A 21,379-nucleotide genomic window follows, 5' to 3' on the forward strand; every position below is an offset into this window, starting at 1 on the left:
GTAAAGTTTTATCATTATTTTTGGACAAATTCACATGGAAAATCATTATTATTACCTTATGGTTATAGAATCATAAAATATAATAAAGCATAAAATATAATAAAGCACACTCTCCAAAAATAGGAAAAGAATATACTTCTTACTGTGTTCAAATTCACTTTAAAGATAGATGGTTGTTAAATTTACATCTTGACCCAGTGTAGTTTATAGCCCTAAAGTTTACACCAGCTGAGAGCAAGTTGGACTGTTAATGTCCCTATTGTATATATTTAGAAACTTACTTTAAAATCAGTTGGAAAGTTATTTTAAAATCAATTAAAATATTGTAATTTCCTTGTAGGTCTTTGTAAAATGGAAATAGGCCACGTATAAGCAGCCCCTGAATTATGAAGTTCTCTTTCTTTTTTTTAAATTTATTTATTTACATTTTATTAGGGGCTCATACAACTCTTATCACAATCCATACATATACATATACATACATCAATTGTATAAAGCACATCCGTACATTCTTTGCCCTAATCATTTTCTTTTTTTTTAAATCTTTTTATTGGGGCTCATAAGGCTCTTATCACAATCTGTATGTACATCAAATGAGCAAAGCACCCTTATACATTCGTTGCACTCGTCACTCTCATAATTCACCTTCCACTTGGGTCTAAATCTGTATTTAAGTTGAATTTGAACATTGTCAGAGCAGTTAGGTACAGTCATTTTTGAGCCAGTCAGATGTTTGTCTTAGTATATACTGTCCCTTTTGAAAATATAGAAGAAACGCTTTCAGATACACAAGCTAAGCCATCTTTAGCATAGTAATGAAGTAATAATACCATTTTGATGTGTGTTGCAAGCTAGTAGTGTCCATAGGCTGTTTTACATCAGAATTTTATAATAGGCTTTCAAGGTTTGGTTCTTAACTATGGGTTGCATATAATTCATAAATTCATAACCTGGGAACTGCCTTTTTATTCTTTGATGACTTATTTTATGCAATACTTTTGCAGATTCATACATGTTAATTGGTATAACGAATTATAACGTTAATGTTCACTGCTGCCATAGTATTACATTGTTTTTAACACCATTCATTGTTTAGCTCATAGACTTTTAGATAGTTTCCAGTTTTTTTGCTGTAAGGAAAATGCCATTTTAGGTATTAATATCTGGTGCATATGTGTAAGAGTTTCTTAAGCATACATCTTAACTATTTAGTAATGGAATTATTGACATGTAATAAAGAAATTTTAATATATCATGATTCCTAAAATCCAAAGTATGGGGAATATAGCAGGAAACAATGGGTTCACACTGTGATATTTTTAATAACTTTCTATTATTGAGTAGCAGTATGTTTTGATGTACCCTGCTGTATACATGTTAGGCACTGTTATTCTGGCATTCCATAATTCACTGGAATTATTTGTGGTTTTTAGTCCCATATACTCAGTAACAAGTCAGGTATACCTCATATATAGATGTTTTTACAAAATTAATGTTTTGTGCTTTGGAAAACGAAATCTTATTTTTATGTTGGTTTATATCATGTTTTCCTTAAAGCCTGATATTTGTTTTCAAGCTCCGTTCCTCACTTTGTTAGTAGGATAATGAGTTTAAAAAAACTCCACCAAAAAGCAAAGTTGGGAGAACTACTTTAACATCTGTAGTAGTGTTTCTTTTTTCAGTAAATTCTTTTACTTTAAGAAGAGTAATTCTGAATGAATTCTGTTTTCAAAGCTATTATCCATATATTCTTAGTGAAAATTTACTATTACAAGTGTCATGGCCTTTATAATCTTGGTAATATCTTAAGTATAATTTAAAATATTAAATATCTTTTCCCTTTCTTTAGGTATGGCTGATGGGAAGCATTGTACTTTTCCACATCTACCTGGCAAAACCTTTGTTTACAATGCTTCTGAAGATAGACTGGAGTTGTGTGTGGATGCTGCAGGACATTTCCCCATTGGTCCTGATGTTGAGGATTTAGTTAAAGAGGCTGTAAGTCAGGTTCGAGCAGAGGCTACTACAAGAAGTAGGGAGTCAAGTCCCTCACATGGGGTACTAAAACTAGGTAGTGGTGGAGTAGTGAAAAAGAAATCAGAGCAGCTCCATAATGTAACTGCCTTTCAGGGAAAAGGGCATTCTCTAGGAACTGCATCCAGTAACCCACATCTTGATCCAAGAGCTAGGGAAACTCCACTCGCAAGAAAGCATAATACAGGGACAGACTTTAGTAACAGTTCCACTAAAACAGAGCCTTCTGTATTCACAGCTGCTCCTAGTAACAGTGAGCTTATTCGAATTGCTCCTGGAGTAGTAACAATGAGAGACAGCAGGCAGCTTGATCCTGATTTGGTTGAGGCTCAGCGAAAGAAATTGCAGGAAATGGTATCTTCTATTCAGGCTTCAATGGACAAGCACTTGCGGGATCAAAGTACAGAGCAGTCGCTGTCTGATCCTCCTCAAAGGAAAGAAGTCGTGAGTTCTGCGAAATCTGGGTCTCTTCAGACTGGCTTGTCTGACTCCTTTTCTTTAACTGACGGCACTGAAAATTTGAGTACAGAAACAACTGATAGGAGTGTGGCAGATGCCTTGGGAGCAGCATTTGCCACCAGGTCAAAAGCACAAAAAGGAAATTCAGTGGAGGAGCCCGAAGAGATGGATAGTCAAGATGCGGATATGATTAACACGACTGAGCCAATGGATCACTCCTGATCTAATTAGACGCTAATAAGGGCAGAATGTTGGTTGTGAATATCTAATATTTGTTGGCTGGGCCACATAACTTGATTAGTCATTAAAAATCTTGTACGTATATTTCAAAGATTATATCTTGTTATTCAGTGCATGATAGCAAGTGTGTGATTGGCAATAGCTCTTAATATACTGCTGCCCAAACGGACTCTGAGTTACCTATAAGTTAGATATTAGATCTGCTCAGATGTGCTTCTTCCATTTATGTGGTTCATTGGATATTCTTTGTGTTTTCAGTTTCATGAAAGTCTTAATGTTTCAAACATGAAAATTCTCTTTGCTAAATGTGTTTGTTATCTGAAAGGCTAGAACATGGGAAGGGGCTGGGGACTGAGGTTTTACTAATGTTGATGTCATCAAGTTAAACATCTATTTATTAGAGTGTCAAACATTTTAATGTAAATTTGGAGGTTATTGAACTAGATTATATCTTAAAATTTATAAAATGATTCTTAGGCTCTATTGGGATCCTGACATTTCTGTGAACATAAACACATTCATAGAGATATGTATTCTTGATGAAAATATCTTGAGACTCGAGTGTAATGATAAATATTTTGCTGTTTTGAGCAAGATTAGGGAGAAAAAGTCTATTCTAGAAAGGATAAAGTCAATGTGATTCAGTTATGTTGCTGCCTGAGCCAACACAGCCAACTGTGTGCTCTGTTGTTACTAATACGTTACCATTGCTATTTGAACCTTGACGTGGTCAAGTACACCATTGGATCTTTAATCTTGCAGAATGGTTGATTGCAAAGGGTTGTAGAAAATCCAAAAATAGTAACAATAGTTAATGATCTCTAATTTCCAGAGTTTGTCAGGTTCACAGAGAACTTATAAATTAGAATTTATCTTTATGAATGAGTTACACTAATCTACAATTTTGATCAGTCATATTTAAGCTTGAATATACTATCTTTGCACCCCTTTGAACCAAAAATGTTTCCTTTTCTTAGAACTCATAAACTTTTCTTTCAGTGTTGGCGTCACTCTGCTTTGGGATGCAGATTGTGCTGCATCCTACCCTGATCGACATGGCGTTTGCTTAAATAGTGTGCTCATCAAATCTGTTGTGCCAGCTTCCTTGAGAAGCCCCTCTCATGCTGATTCCTTAGAGACAAAGAATGTTATACTGAGATTAGTATTGCACTATTTTATCCTATTCTACCATTCTGTATTCTGAAATGTACATTTGAATCTATCTTTTCCCTCTGTTCACCCAATTAAGTTGAATTTGAATGGATGAAAGACAATGTATGTTAATACAATCTCTTACCTAGAGCATTCAAAGCCTGGCTGTTTCTGTTTGCACATGTAACATGTAAAACTATATTTACATTATGAGAAAATATACATCAGAAAGTATATTATCAGGTGTTTAAAATTTTCTGTTGATTCATAAGGAATATAGACAGCATTTTAACTCGTTTCCAAATAAGATAGGCTTTAAAGGGTCTTCTTACTCTGAATTGGCTTATTAAATGAACGACTCCATTTTGACTAGAGAGATGGAGAATGTAGACATTTACAAGTAATAGCTGAGCAAGATAAATATCTGGGTCAATTATGTCGCATACTTTAAAAAATTACCATGTTTTAGCACCATTCTACTTCTGAACTTCCAAGTATCTTTTCCTTTATCAGAATAGCAAGAAAATATAGAACATTCATACTTTGCCCTTAGTATTGCTTAAAATGAGAGATATTGTTACTGAATAATATTTCCCACTTAGCTAGTCGTGGAGGCTTCTATGTATATTAACCTAAACATTATTATAAATGTCACTAACCACTATAATTATTTTTTACTTTTCAACCACTGAAGCTTTCTAGTAAATGATAATTACTTGTTTTTCAACAAATATTTTCTTCATCTGTGACTTGCTGTACTTAATAATTGATATGTATTGTGCCCTAGCATCAAGTAATAAATCAGAAGTAACTCTTATCCCCCTCCCTATTATATTACATACTTAAATTTAGTGTAAATTAGAATACAGATGCGAAAGTGAGAAGATGGCTGACTCTAAGAACACCTGAGCAATTTCTCTTGCCACAGCAGTGCCACGTGGCAGCAGCTCGGCTCCTCCTTGATAGCGAGTAAAAGGCTCGGTTCTGAGAAATCCACATTCCTTGAAATGTAGGCCCAGGTATCATCTTTACAAAGACATGGTAGAACAGAGTTTCTTTAAATTTTAAATATGACACTTTGTTCTCTCATATTATTGCCACAATCAAGCACTTTGTTATACAATGCCTAGTTTTGCCATTTATTATGTCATTACAGCCTTAGATCCAAACCAGAGATTTTTAAATGGTTAAAATATTTTTAACCTTAGAAGGTAACATCACCTCTATAGTCCTATAATTAAATGCTATCTACAGTGTTCCACTGTAATTGAAATAAAATTATAGTGTTTTTCTTCAGTCATCTGTTTTATAGCTTATCGTACCAAGTATGCACTGACTCAAAATCCAGGAGTAATTGAAGAGGGTGTTGGTCATCAGAAACTAGTTACAATCAAAGAAAATATGATACTGCCAAATAGTATATGATAACATATAGAGAACTCCAAAGAATGTTTATATGGTTTTTCAGGAACTAGGTAAAGAGCAAGTCTAAATCCCTTCCCCACTTTCTCCTTTTCACTGTTTCTGGTAGTTTATTAGAAAATTCTTAGAATAAAGACCTGAGAAATTTAGCAAGTGCTGTTGACTGTGAAATTTGCTTTGTATATCTTCTCATGAATTTTTAGTTTACTTTTTCAAACCAAGACTTCTTGCTCACAGTTAAGCTATCGGTTTGAAAGTCATCTGTGATTCCCAGGCACTGGTCTATATTCCCGTTATTTTAAAGGATCCAACTTCATTGGAGATTAGTAGTGGTTTTTACGTATGGCTTTCACCTCAGGGAAGATCACTTACTTGCTCCTCATTAATCATAATGAGTCAAAACTTTTGACAGGATTTTGAGAATCTTACAGACATAACACTTGTTAGCTATTAAATATAAAACTTATAACAGTATTATTTTATGTAGTTAGCTCCGAATACTGGCTGCTAGGGAAAGTTTCTCTAAAAATTTAACCTTACTAGTAGATAACCTTTAGGCATTAGTCAAATAAAATCTTATGTAAGTTAGCTTCTCATTAGTTATATTTCAGCTGGTCAGCATATTGACAATGTCATAAAATGTTTATTTCAAAATATTCATGCTGTCTTTATTTTTCAACAGTAGTTTTAATTGGCCTATACATCAGAGCAGATTTTGAGGTTTTCATGGTTCTCAAAGCAAGGTTTCCACTTTAAGATTTTGATTTAAGGCTTTGCAAAATTGGATTAAACTCCATCAACATATCTGAAGTTAAATGGCCTTGTGTCACATTAGTGAGACCACACTTTACGTAAGATGAGTAGATACATCCTTCATCTCAAAGTCCTCATATAACCAAACAACATCAAACAGCCTCAAGACCGCTCACAATTAATAAGAAATGTAAGTTTATAGTAGAATGTATACTTAGGTAATAAAGTAACAGAGGGGAGCTATGTCACCAATGTGCAATGTAGAGGGGTCGTTGCAGGGAGGGCCTGCCATTCTTGAAAATTTGTTGAGACTAATAAAGTGTTTCAGTTCATTTTTAATGATACTTAAATCATGGGAATTTTAATGGTTCCAAAATAGCAGGAATTATAAAAATTGTAATTACTGAAGAAAATGGCATACTTGCATATTTAACAATTAATTTTTTAATTATGGAGCCCACATGCTTTTGTAGTGTATCAACAATGTTTGTCCTCTTGTAAAGGCAAAGGAAAAACTCGTAAAAAAAGTTTTAGTTGATGTTACCTGCTTGTGAGTATCAATTACTTAGTACTTTAAATGATAAGATATTGCATAATGTTCTTTTACAATGCAGAGGTCCCTTCCTGAGCCTGTTATGCCTGTGGTGGAGCAATAAAGACTGACAAAATTATCAATATCTTCAGGCTTATTTGACTAAGAAATAGTGCCAAGATCTCAAAAGCTTACCTTTTGGAAGGAACCGCCATTCAGAATATGTAAAAAATAAGTGGTAAGAGTGTAAATATTTAGAAAGAATAAATAGTGCTTTAATTGCTCAATGAAAGTAAAATAGCATAGATATTATATTATCTCTGAGGCACTGGCTGTTAACCATTTTCTGATTTGTGATTGTTGTATATATTATATTTGAATGATAAATCATTGGTAAGTGTATAGTGTTCTAAGCACACCTCACTGTACAGTATTTGGAAGTTTTATATCAATAATAAAATTATAAGTTAATACATACTGATTCCCCCCAACTTCTCTACATTAACCTTTCAAGGTAATTTTGTTATTTTTTAGTTTCCCTGGAATTATACCTTAATATTTATAATGCATGAAAATATGATTTCATTTTATAAAGGATTTCTTAGTGTTATAAAACTTTTTCAGAATGTTCTTAAGTGGGACATCATACACCAAATCCATTCATTCCAACTCAGCAATCCTATATAGGGTTACACAAGAGCAGGTAGCCTCATCGTTCTCCTAAGGAGTGGGTAGTGGGTTTGAACCTGTGACCTCAAGATTATCAGTCCGACCCTTATTCAGCAGGGCCACAAGGGTTCCTTGGAATACTAATTTCTCCATTCATGCAGATTTCAATGGTGGATTAAGTGAGCACAATTAGAAAGGAATCAGCAAAGTTCTTAAGACATTTTATTGGTCTTGTGATGCTTATTGAATAAAGAACCAAATGAACGCATTTTAATAAAGTATAGCTTGGATTTTGTGCCAGTTACTGCTCAGAAATAATGAGGAAAATAGAGGAAATCACATTCATATTTGTACAAACAGCAATCAAAATGAGATTTATTCTGGTTTCATTTGTAGTATGACAACTGGTTCAAACTAGTTTGAAACCCTGGTAAATACTCAAAATACATGCTATTGCTAATTATTCGTGGATAAGTCAAAAAGTATAAAGTAAGTTTCCAGTGTATAGATAGGTGGGTTTATTCCAGGCCAAGTTTAACCACCCCTCTGTGATCAGTGGATCACTGCAGACGGCTTCACTCACTGTCTCCTTGGTTTGTTAGTGTCCTTTGACTGCCTTAGAAATCTAAAAACATTAAAATCCTATCAGTGACTTTCTGAGGCCACTTGAATTCGAGATGGAGAGAGATCAGAAGATTATTGTGACTTTTTCAGGATTCTAAAGGAGTCATCTTGATTTCCTCAAAGGACACAGGACAATCATGAGGGCTTATTAGAAAGAAGTTTTAACTGGAAACTGCGTTGGTGAGGGGAAGAAAACAGTTGTGGCAAAGGTCCCCTTTTCCAACAGGATCCCTGTTCCTTCTGTGAGGGGGGCAGGGACTGTCCTACGAGGATTTCCTTGGGAAACCTTACCCTACCCACCCAACCATCCTGATGGTGACTGTCAGGCTATTCTGTTCCCCATATACTAGACAATTAGTAGTCGGCAAAGTGCCAAAACCGCTTTAATTGAGCGCAAATTCTTGCTTTCAGAAGTATATAGATCCTTGCAAAGGATGTGAAGGAACAGAAATTTCATGTTTTGACGTGTTAAGAAAAAAGAGCTCTGCTTGCTCAGTGGGCTGAGCTCCTCAGGAGGAAGATGAGGGAGTACGCCCTGTGGGTCAGTTTTGCTCCGTCCTGTATGCCCACCGCAGCTCAAAACTGACTGGATAACAGTGATTAGGTTTTGTGTAGTAAAGGCTTCATGGCTTGGTGCCAGTACTTTTGGACCGACCCTCATATATCAAGTAATTCAGAGTTCAGTTACCATTCAAGTAAGAAAAATTGTCATGTAGTGTACACATCATTTGAATAAGTTGATAACAAAAACGTTTACTTCTGGTATGTACTTACTGTCACAGTGCTTCCCAAAGTGGGTGACGCTATCCCCTGGGCTTGGCGGGGGAGTGGGAGAAAAGGGGGTACTGGAATGATCCAGAGGCAGCTGCAAAAGCAGATGGCTCCATGTTATCCTGGATTATGGATTAAAGTTAAAATTGCCAGGGGTTGCTGAGCAATTTTTTATCTGAAAAGGGAGCCATAGGTCAAGTAAGTGTGAGAGCCTATGGGTTCTATAAGTTGGATGATTTCAAATTTTACAAGTGCCGGATGACCACATAGAACACAATCAAGAGAACTAACAGTCTGCTTGTGGCTAACTTGTTCTGTGGTCCAAGGCAAGAGATAGAGCCTGTAGGGCCTCCATTTCTAATCACGAAAATGATGCAGTCAGAAGTCACTGATGCCCTAGGTTTTATTCAACTGCTTAATGACCATGATACCTTCAGTGGAATAGGGTGTTAGGCGGTTTGTGAGCCCCAAAATATATACAGGCCAACCCGGTACACGATATACATCAATTCCCTTTAACTCTGTTATATCCGAACCTTTTGGGAGCCCACTGAACAAAGCCCCAAAGCTGTGTCCGCTGGATACAGGAGGCCAGCTTTGCCTGTGTGCCGCTGGGATCAGGACTTAGCCTATGTGGGGAGAGAAGGTGTTTCGGAGATGGGGGTCATGGGATGGAAATGAGGTGTTGGGTGCTGAGAGCGGAGCTGGCAGTGGTGATCCTGGCTGCCATTACCCTGTTAGTGCTGCTGTTACGGTCATGTGCAGCTGCCGCGCAGAGAGTGCCCCAGGCCTGGCTCCAGAACCACAGTAGGACTACACCGCATCAAGAGGGAAAGGCGACATGCTGCTGGGTGGGTGAAGAAGTCAGAAGCAGGAGGACTGAGAGCCTTGCATGACACTGCTTGTTTATTTCAGGCTTTGGGGTCTTTAACATCATTAGGGGCAAATAATAAAGGGACATCTTTCTCTTTGAAAATGAAACCACTTTATGGGACCACAAAGGTCTATGTGGTTGAATGTTGCCAGGATGGACGTTAAGCTACACATACATCTAGAAGCTAATGCTGCTTCAATTGCTGCCCCCCCTCTTCTGCCCATGCTGTTGGGGTCTTGCTTGCTGAGGCCACAGTTGTTGGCCGGTGACACGGGTGTGAGGCCCAAGACGAACACAAATCCGTTTTGGTTATGCTTGTCCCAAACGAAGTCTTGTCCATGCACACCACTAATCACATGCATCAAGATAATCTACAGCGATCAGTCTCTTTAATAAAGAATACAACTAAAGCTCCTACTTAGGTCAGTTCATATGGATTTCATTTACTGGATCTTTCAGACCCCAGTAACTACAATTCTGACCTTTTGATTATTTCTAGTAATTAAAAATGTATATAGAAAAATTGCAGTCTTAAGTTGATGTTCCAAACTCTGGTAACCCAAAGTGGAAACATGGACTCTTCAAACTTGCACTCCTCCTTATTTGGAACTAAGCTTGTCCGTGATCCATTTGTTACACTTCTTACTTATCTAAAATAGATGCGTGTGTCTGTGTATGTGGGTGCACGTGTGTGCGCATGTGGGCTTGTCAATGCATGAGGTCTAACTCTAAAATAATGACATTTACATTTTATTTATAGTCCAAGTTACAGTGAAACACAACACTGTCTTTAGATAATGGCAAAATCCAAGAATAGGTGTTTTTAGCAACCCCGTTCTTTATGCCCAAGGACTCGTGCTGGCACTGTCATGTGAGTGTTGGACTGTTAGCCCCAAGGTTGGCAGTTCAATTCCCTGAGCTGCTCTGGAGAGAGACACTGTTTGCTCCCATGTAAATTTATAACCTCAGAAATGAATATAGGATCATTATGTGTTGGAATTGACTCTGGCACTGGCTTTGGTTCTCCATGTCCAGGCATAGACCAAACACTTAACATGCAATAGTTTATCCCTCAGAACAACAACTCCTGGCGGGGGGGGGGGGGGTTGGTAATAATTCTTCATTGATCAGAAACCAGGCTCAGATACTTCAGGCACTTTACCCAAGGCACTGTAGTAAGTGACAGCTATGTAAACCAAGATGTTTGTGACTCCACAGCCATGTTCTTCATTTCAATGCTACATGTTCTGTTTAGAAAGGAGTGAAATTTTGTGGTTCATAAGCTCTTACAAACATCTATTGTTGATTGTCTTCCCGATTACTGGTATACTCCTTGCAGCTGATTTTAAGATACCGTTGTTAACCGCTGCAACGCCATATGTAGAGTAGAACTGTTCCTCAAGCCCTGAGGAGCCCTGGAGGCACTCTGGGGGAGGTGTTGGGTTGCTGCTCTGGATGGGGCAAACCCACCAGCTGTTCTGCAGGAGAAAGATGAGCCTGCTCCTGTGAAGACTTAGCCTCTGAAAACCCTGTGCAGGGTTGCTATGAGTAGGAATCATCTCAACTGCCATTTTTTCCCCTTTGTTTTTGGCTTGTTCAATCCTTTGTTAGTAATTCTTGTGATTTGAAGACTAGACTGCCTTTATTTATTTTTGCATTTCTAAAACAAATGCTGTCAGTGGTGGCCAATTTACCATTTGAACTTCCAGTTAGAATTAAATCTATGTGAATGTATGTTTTCCTTTTAGTATCTGCGACCTTATACCACCAGAATATGTAATTTGACAGAAAATATATTTATCTTACTCTGGGAGAAAGAGTAAAGTCACCTGGGTTAGTCCAATGCTTATTGGCAATTGATATGGTATTACCATGCACTCAAAAGGAATTCCAGAAATACCTAGACCAATGAAGCTTGCCCACTCCTCACTGAGCAACATAGTGAGGTGCCAAAGACCAGTTCATTATGTGAAAAACAGCACTTTGTGAAAATGGAGAATAATTCCATCAGATCCCAAAAGAGATGACTACATTGTTGGAAGTGCCAGACTATCATTATATAAATGCCAAATTTGTCCATTTCCTACCTGCCAAACCACTGAGAATCATGGACCAGTCAAATCGACACATGCTTTTAACCATCAAACCATTACTCTCACTTTACACCTCAGTTGTCAGGTGCATGCCATGAATGTGCGAAATACATGAGGGTTTTTCTATTTTTATAAATGCAAAAGATTGGATAATGAGAGTTTTTAGGGATATATTGTTGATATATTTAATGTGGTTTAAAATTTTAGCAGTTTCATTTTATTATGAGATAGATATGGGAAATATTCAAACTCACTGCCATTATGTCAATTCTGACTCAAAACATTCATTAAAAGCTTAATTGGAGTAGGTAGCACCATCTTTCCTCCATGGGGCAACGAGTGGGCTCGAACCACTAACCTCGGTGGTGGTGGTGGTGTGGGTTATGGTTGGGCTGCGGTTCTATTACACCAGCTACTTCAAGGGGGAAGAAAGATGAGTCTCTGCTCCCCTAAAGATTTAGTCTCCGAAACTTAAAGGGGGAAGTTCTGTCCTAGAGGGTCACTATGACTCGCAGTCCACTGCTTGCTTACCTGTCTGCTCTCCTTAACGCAGCATTTTAAATAACTTTCCATCACTCCATGAAAGCAGATGTAAGTCAGTTGTTTTATTATTATAGTACTCTTTTGAATTAGAATCTGTCACTGCAACTTCTTATTTGTACTACGATCTTGTTTTTATTGTATGCTCTGTTTCAGGGATATCATGTGTCAGGTACTTGAAAATAGTACATAGGACAGTAGGGGAAACGTCTGCTACTAGAATTCCAGTTCACACACAGACAGGTTCATTTCACACAAAATGTGCTTAAATCTGTGGATGGCTGCAGAGAAGTTCTCTCCAAAATGCACCTGTCTTACCCTCATTTAGGTGCCTTCTAAAGAACCGTCCAATTAAGACTGGCTTTTTGACGATGTCTGCTAGGTGAGTCAGATTCTAAGCTGAGAGATGGGTTTAGATAGCAGGTCATGCCAACTATCTTGGGGATCCCTAAGGGAAAATCTTGGCAGGTTTGTTGAAGGGCACAGGACAGTTATAGGGCTTATTATGAAGAAGGTTTTTAGAAAATTAAAAACTTCCTTGGTGAGAAAAATGCCAGGAAAGTTGTGGTGAGGAATATTTTTTTCATCATGACTTAAGAATTTTGTTGATTTTGCCCCTTCAGGCTTATTCTTCAAACTCAAAAGGAAAGGAGCATGATTTGAGTCCCTTGATGATGCCAAAGCTACTGTTTGTATATGTCAATCACCGGGGAAGGGTTCCAAAAACAGACAAGAAGACCCTCCCCCGCCCCCCAGGCAGGGAAAAACTGCCCCCTGTAGGTTTCTGAAGCTGTAACACTGTGCAGGAGTGGTAAGGCTCATCTTTCTCCCCAGGAGTGGTTGGTAGTTTTGAACTGCTGACCTTGTGGTTAGATCACACCACCAGGTCCCTCGGGGCAGGGTGAGAGAGATGGGTGTAGTGCCTGCAGAAATGTATAGCTCGAGATGGAAGATACCTTTGAGAAACAATTGCTTTACATTATGGTATTTTTGTTTAATAACCATTGCTATGATTTTGTAGCAGTGCTTTTTGACTGACCCTAGTATTTTCTGCTTCTACTATATGTGTGCTTTTAGTGAAAGTGAGAAAGAATGAGTCCACTGCTGTAAAGCTAAACACCAAGCTAAACACCAAGATGAAGGCAGGCTTCTGCCCCAAGGTCACATCAGCTTCTGACTCGGTTTCCTAAACAAGCAGTAGAGTGCCTGCCTACCTAGCATTTGCCAACCATATATCACCCCCTCTAAATGTGCATCTGAGAAAGCAACAAAGTGTAAATATAGGGGACATGCTAGGTGGTGTGGTGACAGGGGAGGTGAGAGGTCACGTATCAGCTGAGACATAAAGAACCAATGGGATGTTTAAAAACCAAATTGGCAAAATGTGACACGTCCTAGGCTAGCCCTTTGAGCAACATTAAGTAAGATGCTTTTGTTTATCCCTTTATTTTTATACTGTAAAATAATATATATTTAACTTTCATATATATTTTAATAGTACAAGCATGTTCATAGAGCTGTGTAGCCACTACAATCAATTCCAGGATATTTCTTCTTCCTTGTGCTCAGTGTTGTTGCCTCTCGATGTCCTGCCAGCCTCCTTGGTCATGTCTCTTTGAATCTATTGATCCAGTTGTCTGTAGGTTTACCTAATCTGGGTTTCACATACAGAAAATTGTATAAAATCAAGACCTAATACAAACAAGTGGCCCAACAATGGCACAATGAGACTGAAGCCTCAATTGTTTAACAAGCCTGAAAATATTAAAAACCAGCAATTATACACTGAGTCAAGAAGGAGACCCACCAACAAGGTGTCACATTTTGATCTCACAATAATCGCAGGCATCCACCCTGCAATGTACTCACAAGCCCATTCCCCTCTCTGGCCCAGTCAGAGGGGATTCACCAGAGTCTTCATCCTCATGGGGGAACCTTGCAAATGGGTTTTGGACTTTCACTGTCATCCGCAGCCTGCAAACCAGGGGTTCACAATTTAAGCTCTACTACCATTTCCTCCCCCCGTTTGGATTTTAGTATTTATAGTGTTTACAGTTCTTGGATCACACATGCTGGGGTGCTTATTCCGTGTGGACTTAGCTGATGCTTTATTTAGATGGCTGCTTGTTTTAAGACAAGCCTTTGAGACCCCAGACACTTCCTTTGGATAGCCGGGCACCATCTGCTTTCTTCACTTTCTTCAATTTTTGGTGAAAACTTACAAAGCATATTTAACAATTGTATGCATATTCTTTGGCCACATTGTTACTTTCCTTTGCAATGTGTCAGCATTATTATCACTTCCATTCTGTTTGTTTTATTCCCATTCATCTAACTTCTCTTAGCTTCTTATTTTTACTTTAAAGTAAATGTTTGATCTCAGATAGCTGCTTTCTTTTTATTTAAGTACATTACTCACAGGGATATTGTTCATTTTCTGAGCTAATTTTCTATTTAACTGAAAAATGGATATCCAGGAGTCATTTTCCGTTCCACATTTAAAGGGTGGTTCAGTGGAAGTCTCAAGGGTTCTGTTAGTCTCTGTCAGTCCAACAGGTTTGGCTCTGTTTGAAAAGTTGAGTTTTGTTCTGTTTTTCTCCCACCCAACCCAGGACCATCTGTTGTATCCCTGGTCAGAACACTGGTGGTGGACACAGGGCACCATGTCATTCTTCAGGTCTCAGGATAGGTAAGGATGTGCTTTGTGTGCGTTACAGGTCCTGTTGAGTAGTTTCCTCCCGAGTCTTTGGTCTCTGTGTCTTTTGCTCCAGATGGGGGCAGAGACTAACAGTTCTATCTTAGATGGCTGTTCACAAGCTTTAAAATGTTTGTCACACTTCAGCCCCCCAAACCTTCTTCTACAGGGATGGTGACACACTGCAGTTGAATGGATACAAATGAGAAGTTTTGAGAAAATTTGTGAAAATTAAGGGAAAAGTAAACAAATTGCGACAGAAAATGAGATTCGGCAGTTGTGTATCAAACCAGCTTCAATCATGAGCTTCTCCTTGGAAACTAAAATTAAACTCTATTTGACCTGTGCCAATTAGATATATAGTAAACCTAAAACAATACAGTAAAAATCAAAGGAGTCGGAAGCCCTTATTTATTCTGACTTCTTTCAGTATTACCAGAATAAAGAGAGTGATTAGTTCTTTTTTCCTCTGTTTCCCTCTTGTCAGAATCAGTGTCTATTGCCTTCTGTTTCCAGTGTCAGTAAGTGATTAGTAACTTAAAATAAAGTGAGTAAAAAAGTTATCATTACAAAGTCATGGAAACCTTCCTTAAATAAAGATGCTAAAACATGAAGCTATTGGTTCTTGATGTCTCCTCCAAATAGACCTAGAGACATCTGAAGGCAGTGTTGCCTTCAGACTTGTTTTTATTCTCAAAACTGAAGGACAATTCGAGCCCCTGAAGCCTGCCGTTTTGATGCGGTGTAAATTGAAGAGCAGAAAAGTATCCAGCGGCAGGATCAGGACGGCAGGATGGATGAGCAAAGTTCCCAGCAAAATTACAGGACAGCCCTTGCCACCCTCCCAGAGTGAGTAGATGCATTGTGATGGGAATAAATTCCTTAGTACAACTTTCCTGGCCTTTTCCTCACCAATGCAGTTTTCATTTGAATGAAAACTCCTTCCTAATAAGACCCCCGTGATAGTTCTGTGTTTTTTTGAGAAAATCTATCAAGATTACCCACTTCAAAACTTCAAAACACAATCACCAGCCATAACTTTCTGAACTGGCCTCTTCTGTCTTGAACTGGCCCAGCAGATCCCCTTGTAAGCCAGTGTTTTGATTGGATTTTTAAGGTTCTCTGGTGAGATTACGATGAGTGTATTACTAGGAACTTGTCTACAGTATAACACACACACTCCCTTCCAGGGGACGAATTCCAGAAATGTGGGTGAAGGGAGACAGCGGACAGTGTAAGATATGCAAACAATAATAATTTATACTTTATCAAGGGTCCATGAGGATGGGAGGGTGAGGGAAGGAGGGACAAAAGAGCTGATACCAAAGGCTCAAGCAGAATGTAAATGTTTTGAAAATGATGATTGCAGCATATGTACAAATGTGTTTGATACAATTGATGTATGGATTGTTATAAAGAGCTGTACGAGCCTTCAATAAAATTGTTTATTAATTAAAAAAAAAGAACTTGTCTGCAGCCATCCACTGATCTCAGAGACAAACGTAATCATGTTTTGCTCAGAATAAACCATGGTGCACGAACTGGAGCCCTGGTAACAATACTTCTTGATTTACCCAAAATGACTTTTAAACTTAAGAAATCATCACTGTGCGACTTTTGGTGGCAAGTGATTTGGCTTGCCAGTGTAGTAAATTTTACATGCTATTAATTTTTTTGTGCTGATATTATTAGAATAATTAAATATCAAAAATAACTGATAAAAGTTCTTATAGAATTGGACTATGATAGGAATGTTTACTGTGCCAACCTGGCCAATAAACACATGTGGGATTAATAAGGTTGCAGTTTAAGTGAAGGGCAATGGCTTAGCGAGCCTCGCCTTTCTGTCTCTTGCTCTCTGATGATCAGACCAGTGTGCAGCTGCCTTAGCTAGTTCTGTGTCTCAACTTGCGAGCTCCACTGCCGGTGGGACCCAACCCATGGACCATATTGCTATAGTTTGAGGTTCCTTCAAGACCTGCTTCATCACACTGCTGGTGTATACAACACTTGGCTAGGGACTGTTGGACCCTGTCATCTGGCTGACTGTTGGTGACCTGTCCTGCTCTTTGCTGCCTGTGGCCGGACTGCCTGTATTGCTGTACAGAAAAATCAGCTGTCTTCTTCTTTGACTTGCACCCAGCAGCCCTTGTGAATTGAAGGACCACCAGTGTATTGACTTTTCTCATGGAGGTGAGGTGAAGCCCTCTGTACTGCTCTGTTTATTTCTTCATATTGTACACACACAAACACACACACACACACACACACACACACACACACACCATATATACTTGTGTATAAGCCGAGTTTTTCAGCACATTTTTAATGCAGTTTTGTGGTAAAATTAGGTGCCTTGGCTGATATTTGGGTCAGCTTATACTCGAGTATATACAATGTGTGCGTGTGTGTGTGTGTGTAATATCATAAGTGTCCTGGTTTTGTTTCTCTCAAGACCCCTGTCTAGCACATGGGCCTTTCTTTTCATTTTAAAAATTACCCTCACAGCAATGCATGTACATGGTTAAAAAACAGTTCAGAACGATAAAAGCTACCCAGTGCCCCACCCCAATCACTAGAGGCACCTCACAAGGATGGCAAGACTTCGCCTTACACCCTTCAGACAGAGTGTTTGGAGAGCCCAGTCCCTGGAGAAGAACAGCATGTTTGATAAAGTGGAGGGGTGTCGAGGAAGAGGAAGGCCCTCGCCTACATGGGGGACAAAGTGCTGCATCAGCGGGTTTCAACCTAGGGACGGTTTGGAGGAAGGCACAGGGCTGTGCGGTGCTTTGTTCTGTTGTGCAATGAGCCAAAGTCCACTCGATGGCACCTAACAACAACAACAACAATCCCTGGAGACAACTATCTTCTGTTTCTTTTTAGTTAAATAAGATGAGTATAGGTTTGAACTCTAAAATGATCAAACTATTAAGGCAATATTTGTTGATTCTCCTATTACTAAAGATGCATATCCTTGAGCCATTTTAGGTTTTAAAACTTAAATAGCATAGTTAAACATCTACAAGGAGGTACAACCCCAAATAACAGATTTTTTTCCAAAGCTATGGATTTAATTTTTTTTACAAAGCAAACATCACTTTCAAAGTACTCCATTACACTTAATACATTTGTCAAATCTGTGAGTCCATTCTTGGAAACATTTTTAAAACTCATCTGTTTGGATGGCTGATAGCACCTCTCTCGTTTTTATCTTCATCTCTTCTATATCTTCAAATCGCTGTCCTTTCCTGCCCCTCTGCATTCGCAGAAACAGAAAGAAGTCACAGGGAGAGAGGTCAGGTGAGTACGGCGTGTGGGGCAATAGAGACGTGCTGTTTTTTTGCCCAAAACTGGCCCACGAGACAGCTGCATGAACGGGTGTATTGTCATTGTAGCAAAGCCAGTCCCCTGTCTGCCTCAAATCAAGTCTTTGTTGGTCACACACTGTTACACTATCTTTTCAGAACCTCTAAATAGAAAGCTTGTTTAACAGTCTGACCTGGTGGAACAAACTCCAAATGCACTATCCCCTCACATAAAAAACAAAACAAATGAACATCATTTTTTGGGGGGGGTTAATTAATCCCCTTGGATTAATATAGTCATCAAGTTCAGGTATCTCTTAACCAGACTCGCCTATATGCAACTTGAGATTTACAGATTTACAAAGCAAATTCCTATGCTTTCTACCTGATATCTTCCCTCTATTTCCTTTTACCAGCTATACTGTTTTTTTTCTTTACATTGTCAAGTCATTTAAAAATTATTTTTATTTTCTCATAGTTCATTTATTACATATATATAATACAGCATCAATTTAACATTCTTCATGAGTGCAATTAGTGGTTGTGATTACATGGATGTATAGCTTGACTTTGAGCCATCTGTAGTCACATATGAGGAGCTTGAAAAAAGTTTGTGTGAAAATAGAATTAAAATAAATAGAATTTTTCCACAAACTTTTTTAAAAGTCATTTTGTTGGGAGCTCCTACGATGCTGTAACAATTCACAATTCAATTAGATCAAGCATAATTGTAAAATTACTGTCACCATCGGTTTCAAAGCCTTTTCTTTCTTCTTTAGCTCCTTGATAGCAGCTTCCCTTTATCCCCTTCCTCCCCCTGCCTACTCCCCAGGAGCCCTTGCTGTTATGCTATATATTATTATTTTCCATGTCTTACACCATCCAATATATCCAATCACCTACGATTCTGTTCTTCATTCCCCTCAAGTGGGATTATACAGTCATCATTGCTATCAGCTTTCTCCCCCTCTCTTTTCCTGTACCCCCAGGGAATCATTACTCCAATTACTGTTTCTGGAGTGTTATCTATCTTGGCTTTCATGCATCAAATGATCTTAATTATACAAATGAAAATACTCATGTCTAGCAAGATGAAGGAGGTAAAACAAGAACCATACCAGTGAGAGGAGGAAATATTAAAGAAATAGAGGATAGTTGTGTGTATTATTAGGGCTATACTGAACCATGGATATATCATCCCCTCCATGTAGCCCTTCTGTGAGGGACTGTCCAATTATCTTACAGGTGGGTTTTGGGTCCCCACTACATCCACACCCCTTCATACCAATTTGGTTGCTTGTTTTGGAATTCCTGATACCTTTTCCCGTTAATACCTTATGAATGATCACACAGGCTGGTATGCTTCTTCCATGTGGGATTTCTTGCTTCCCTGCCAGATGACCACTTCACTACAAACCTTTAAGACCCATGATGCCAAATCTGTAAATAGCCTGGCACTATCAGCTTTCTTCACCACATTTGCATATGCACCCATGTTGTCTTCAGCAATAGTGTTAGGAAGGTATCATACAATGTTGCACTAAGAGAACAAATTGTTCTTGTACTGAGGTAAGATTTGAGTAGAGGCCCAAAGTCCTTCTGCTTCTTGTATTCACACACACACACACACACACACACACACACACACACACACACTACATTGTCAAGTCTTAGGGCATTCAAAAAGTGTAATTGCCTTTTTAGAAAAATATCTATAGCTTGATTAAACTGAAAAACAGTTAAGGTGATGCCAAATGTCAAAAAATGAGGAATCTTTTCTGTGGGACACTAATACACCAACTGGAAGTTAGAGCTGTCTCAAGGTAGATACTACGCTTCAATCCATTTAGGGATCATCCCTCTGGGATTTAACTCCCAAGAAGCAACGCTGTTGGGTCAATTCTGACTGAGAGTGACTCTACAGTACGAAGTAGAACTGCCCCATAGGGTTTCCAAGGCCTTCTCGTTATAGAAGCAGACTGCAACATCCTCTGCATAGTGGCTGGTGAATTTGAACAATCAGTCTTTTGGTTAGCAGCCAAACACTTGAACTAGTCTGCTATCAGAGCAACTTTGTTTTCCACCCAGGTATAAATGCATTGGCAGTTACTTCACAAGTACAACAGTTAAAACAGTAGGTTATTGGCAGGATTTGCCATCTTGTACAATCTACTTTCTTCCTAATTCCAGACACCATGGGGAAAAGATCCCATTTCTGCATCCTCGTCCTGTTTTACCTTACACATCAATATGCTTCTAATAATTTCTCTTTCCCAGAAATAATTAACAGCAGGTTCATTGATGTTCCTCTTCTATGTTCCACTTCTAGTCGCTTTGGGTTCATGCTCCTTTGTGCTTTCTTGTAATAACGTGCAGTTGGGATGGAGGACAGATAGTTAATCATACATCTCTATTATCTTGAATCCAAAGCCCAGTTCTGAAGTTTTTAATGAAATTGCCCAGGATAATTTCAGGACTTTTTGTCTCCTCTAGGGGGTGCCATCATGTGTTTGTAAATTGAAGGCATCTCCATTTTAATGTTAGACTGTTCTCTTCCATCCCAAATAGGCAAAACCATTCTTTTATTCATTATTTGCATGTGTAAAAAAGTAAATTAAAAAATAAGGAGATGGCATTTAAAGAATTGATCAGAAGGCAATCCGTTAGAGATACTGGCATGGTTACTTTTTACTTAACGATTTAATGTTATGTTGTGAATCAGGTGGAAGTTTTACATTTCAGACTATCATCTCTTCATTCAACAGCTCAAACCACTCAATGTCACCCTTATACTTTATCCCACTCCCCCGTCCCCTGATTTTCCTTTCCCCATATGAGACCCAACACCAAGTAACAAAAAATATTACTTAAGAATATACTTACAAACCACCTACTTATAGGTATGTGACTACTTGCCACTGAGTCACTTCTGAATTGACTCTGATCCTATAGCATCTAGCCCATAGGATTTCCAAGACTATAAAACTTCAGCAAGGCAGGCTGCCAAATCTTTCACCCACAGTGATGGATGGGTTTCAGTTGTCAACCTTTTGCCACTCAGACCGAAAACAAATTCACTGCCATTGATTCACTGCCGACTCATATCGACCCTCTAAGACAGAGCAGAACTACCCCTGTGCGTTTCTGAGACTGTAATTCTTTATGGGAGTAGAAAGCCCAGTCTTCCTGCCTCGGAGCGGCCGGTGGTTCCAAATG

At 38.6% G+C, this 21,379-nt stretch overlaps 1 protein-coding gene across 1 annotated transcript in view; it reads left to right on the forward strand.

Moving 5' to 3' along the window:
- VCPIP1 (valosin containing protein interacting protein 1) overlaps positions 1-16,224 on the forward strand; it is a 46,347-nt gene extending 30,123 nt beyond the window's left edge. Inside the window, exon 3 of the mRNA XM_075549611.1 lies at positions 1,850-16,224. Within this exon, the coding sequence (XP_075405726.1) occupies positions 1,850-2,715 (866 nt within the window). The 3' untranslated portion in view covers positions 2,716-16,224. The remainder of the gene's footprint in view (positions 1-1,849) is intronic.
- The last annotated feature ends 5,155 nt before the right edge of the window (positions 16,225-21,379 follow it).

The sequence above is a fragment of the Tenrec ecaudatus genome, chromosome 5 (assembly GCF_050624435.1).
Source record: "Tenrec ecaudatus isolate mTenEca1 chromosome 5, mTenEca1.hap1, whole genome shotgun sequence".
Classification (NCBI taxonomy): domain Eukaryota; kingdom Metazoa; phylum Chordata; class Mammalia; order Afrosoricida; family Tenrecidae; genus Tenrec; species Tenrec ecaudatus.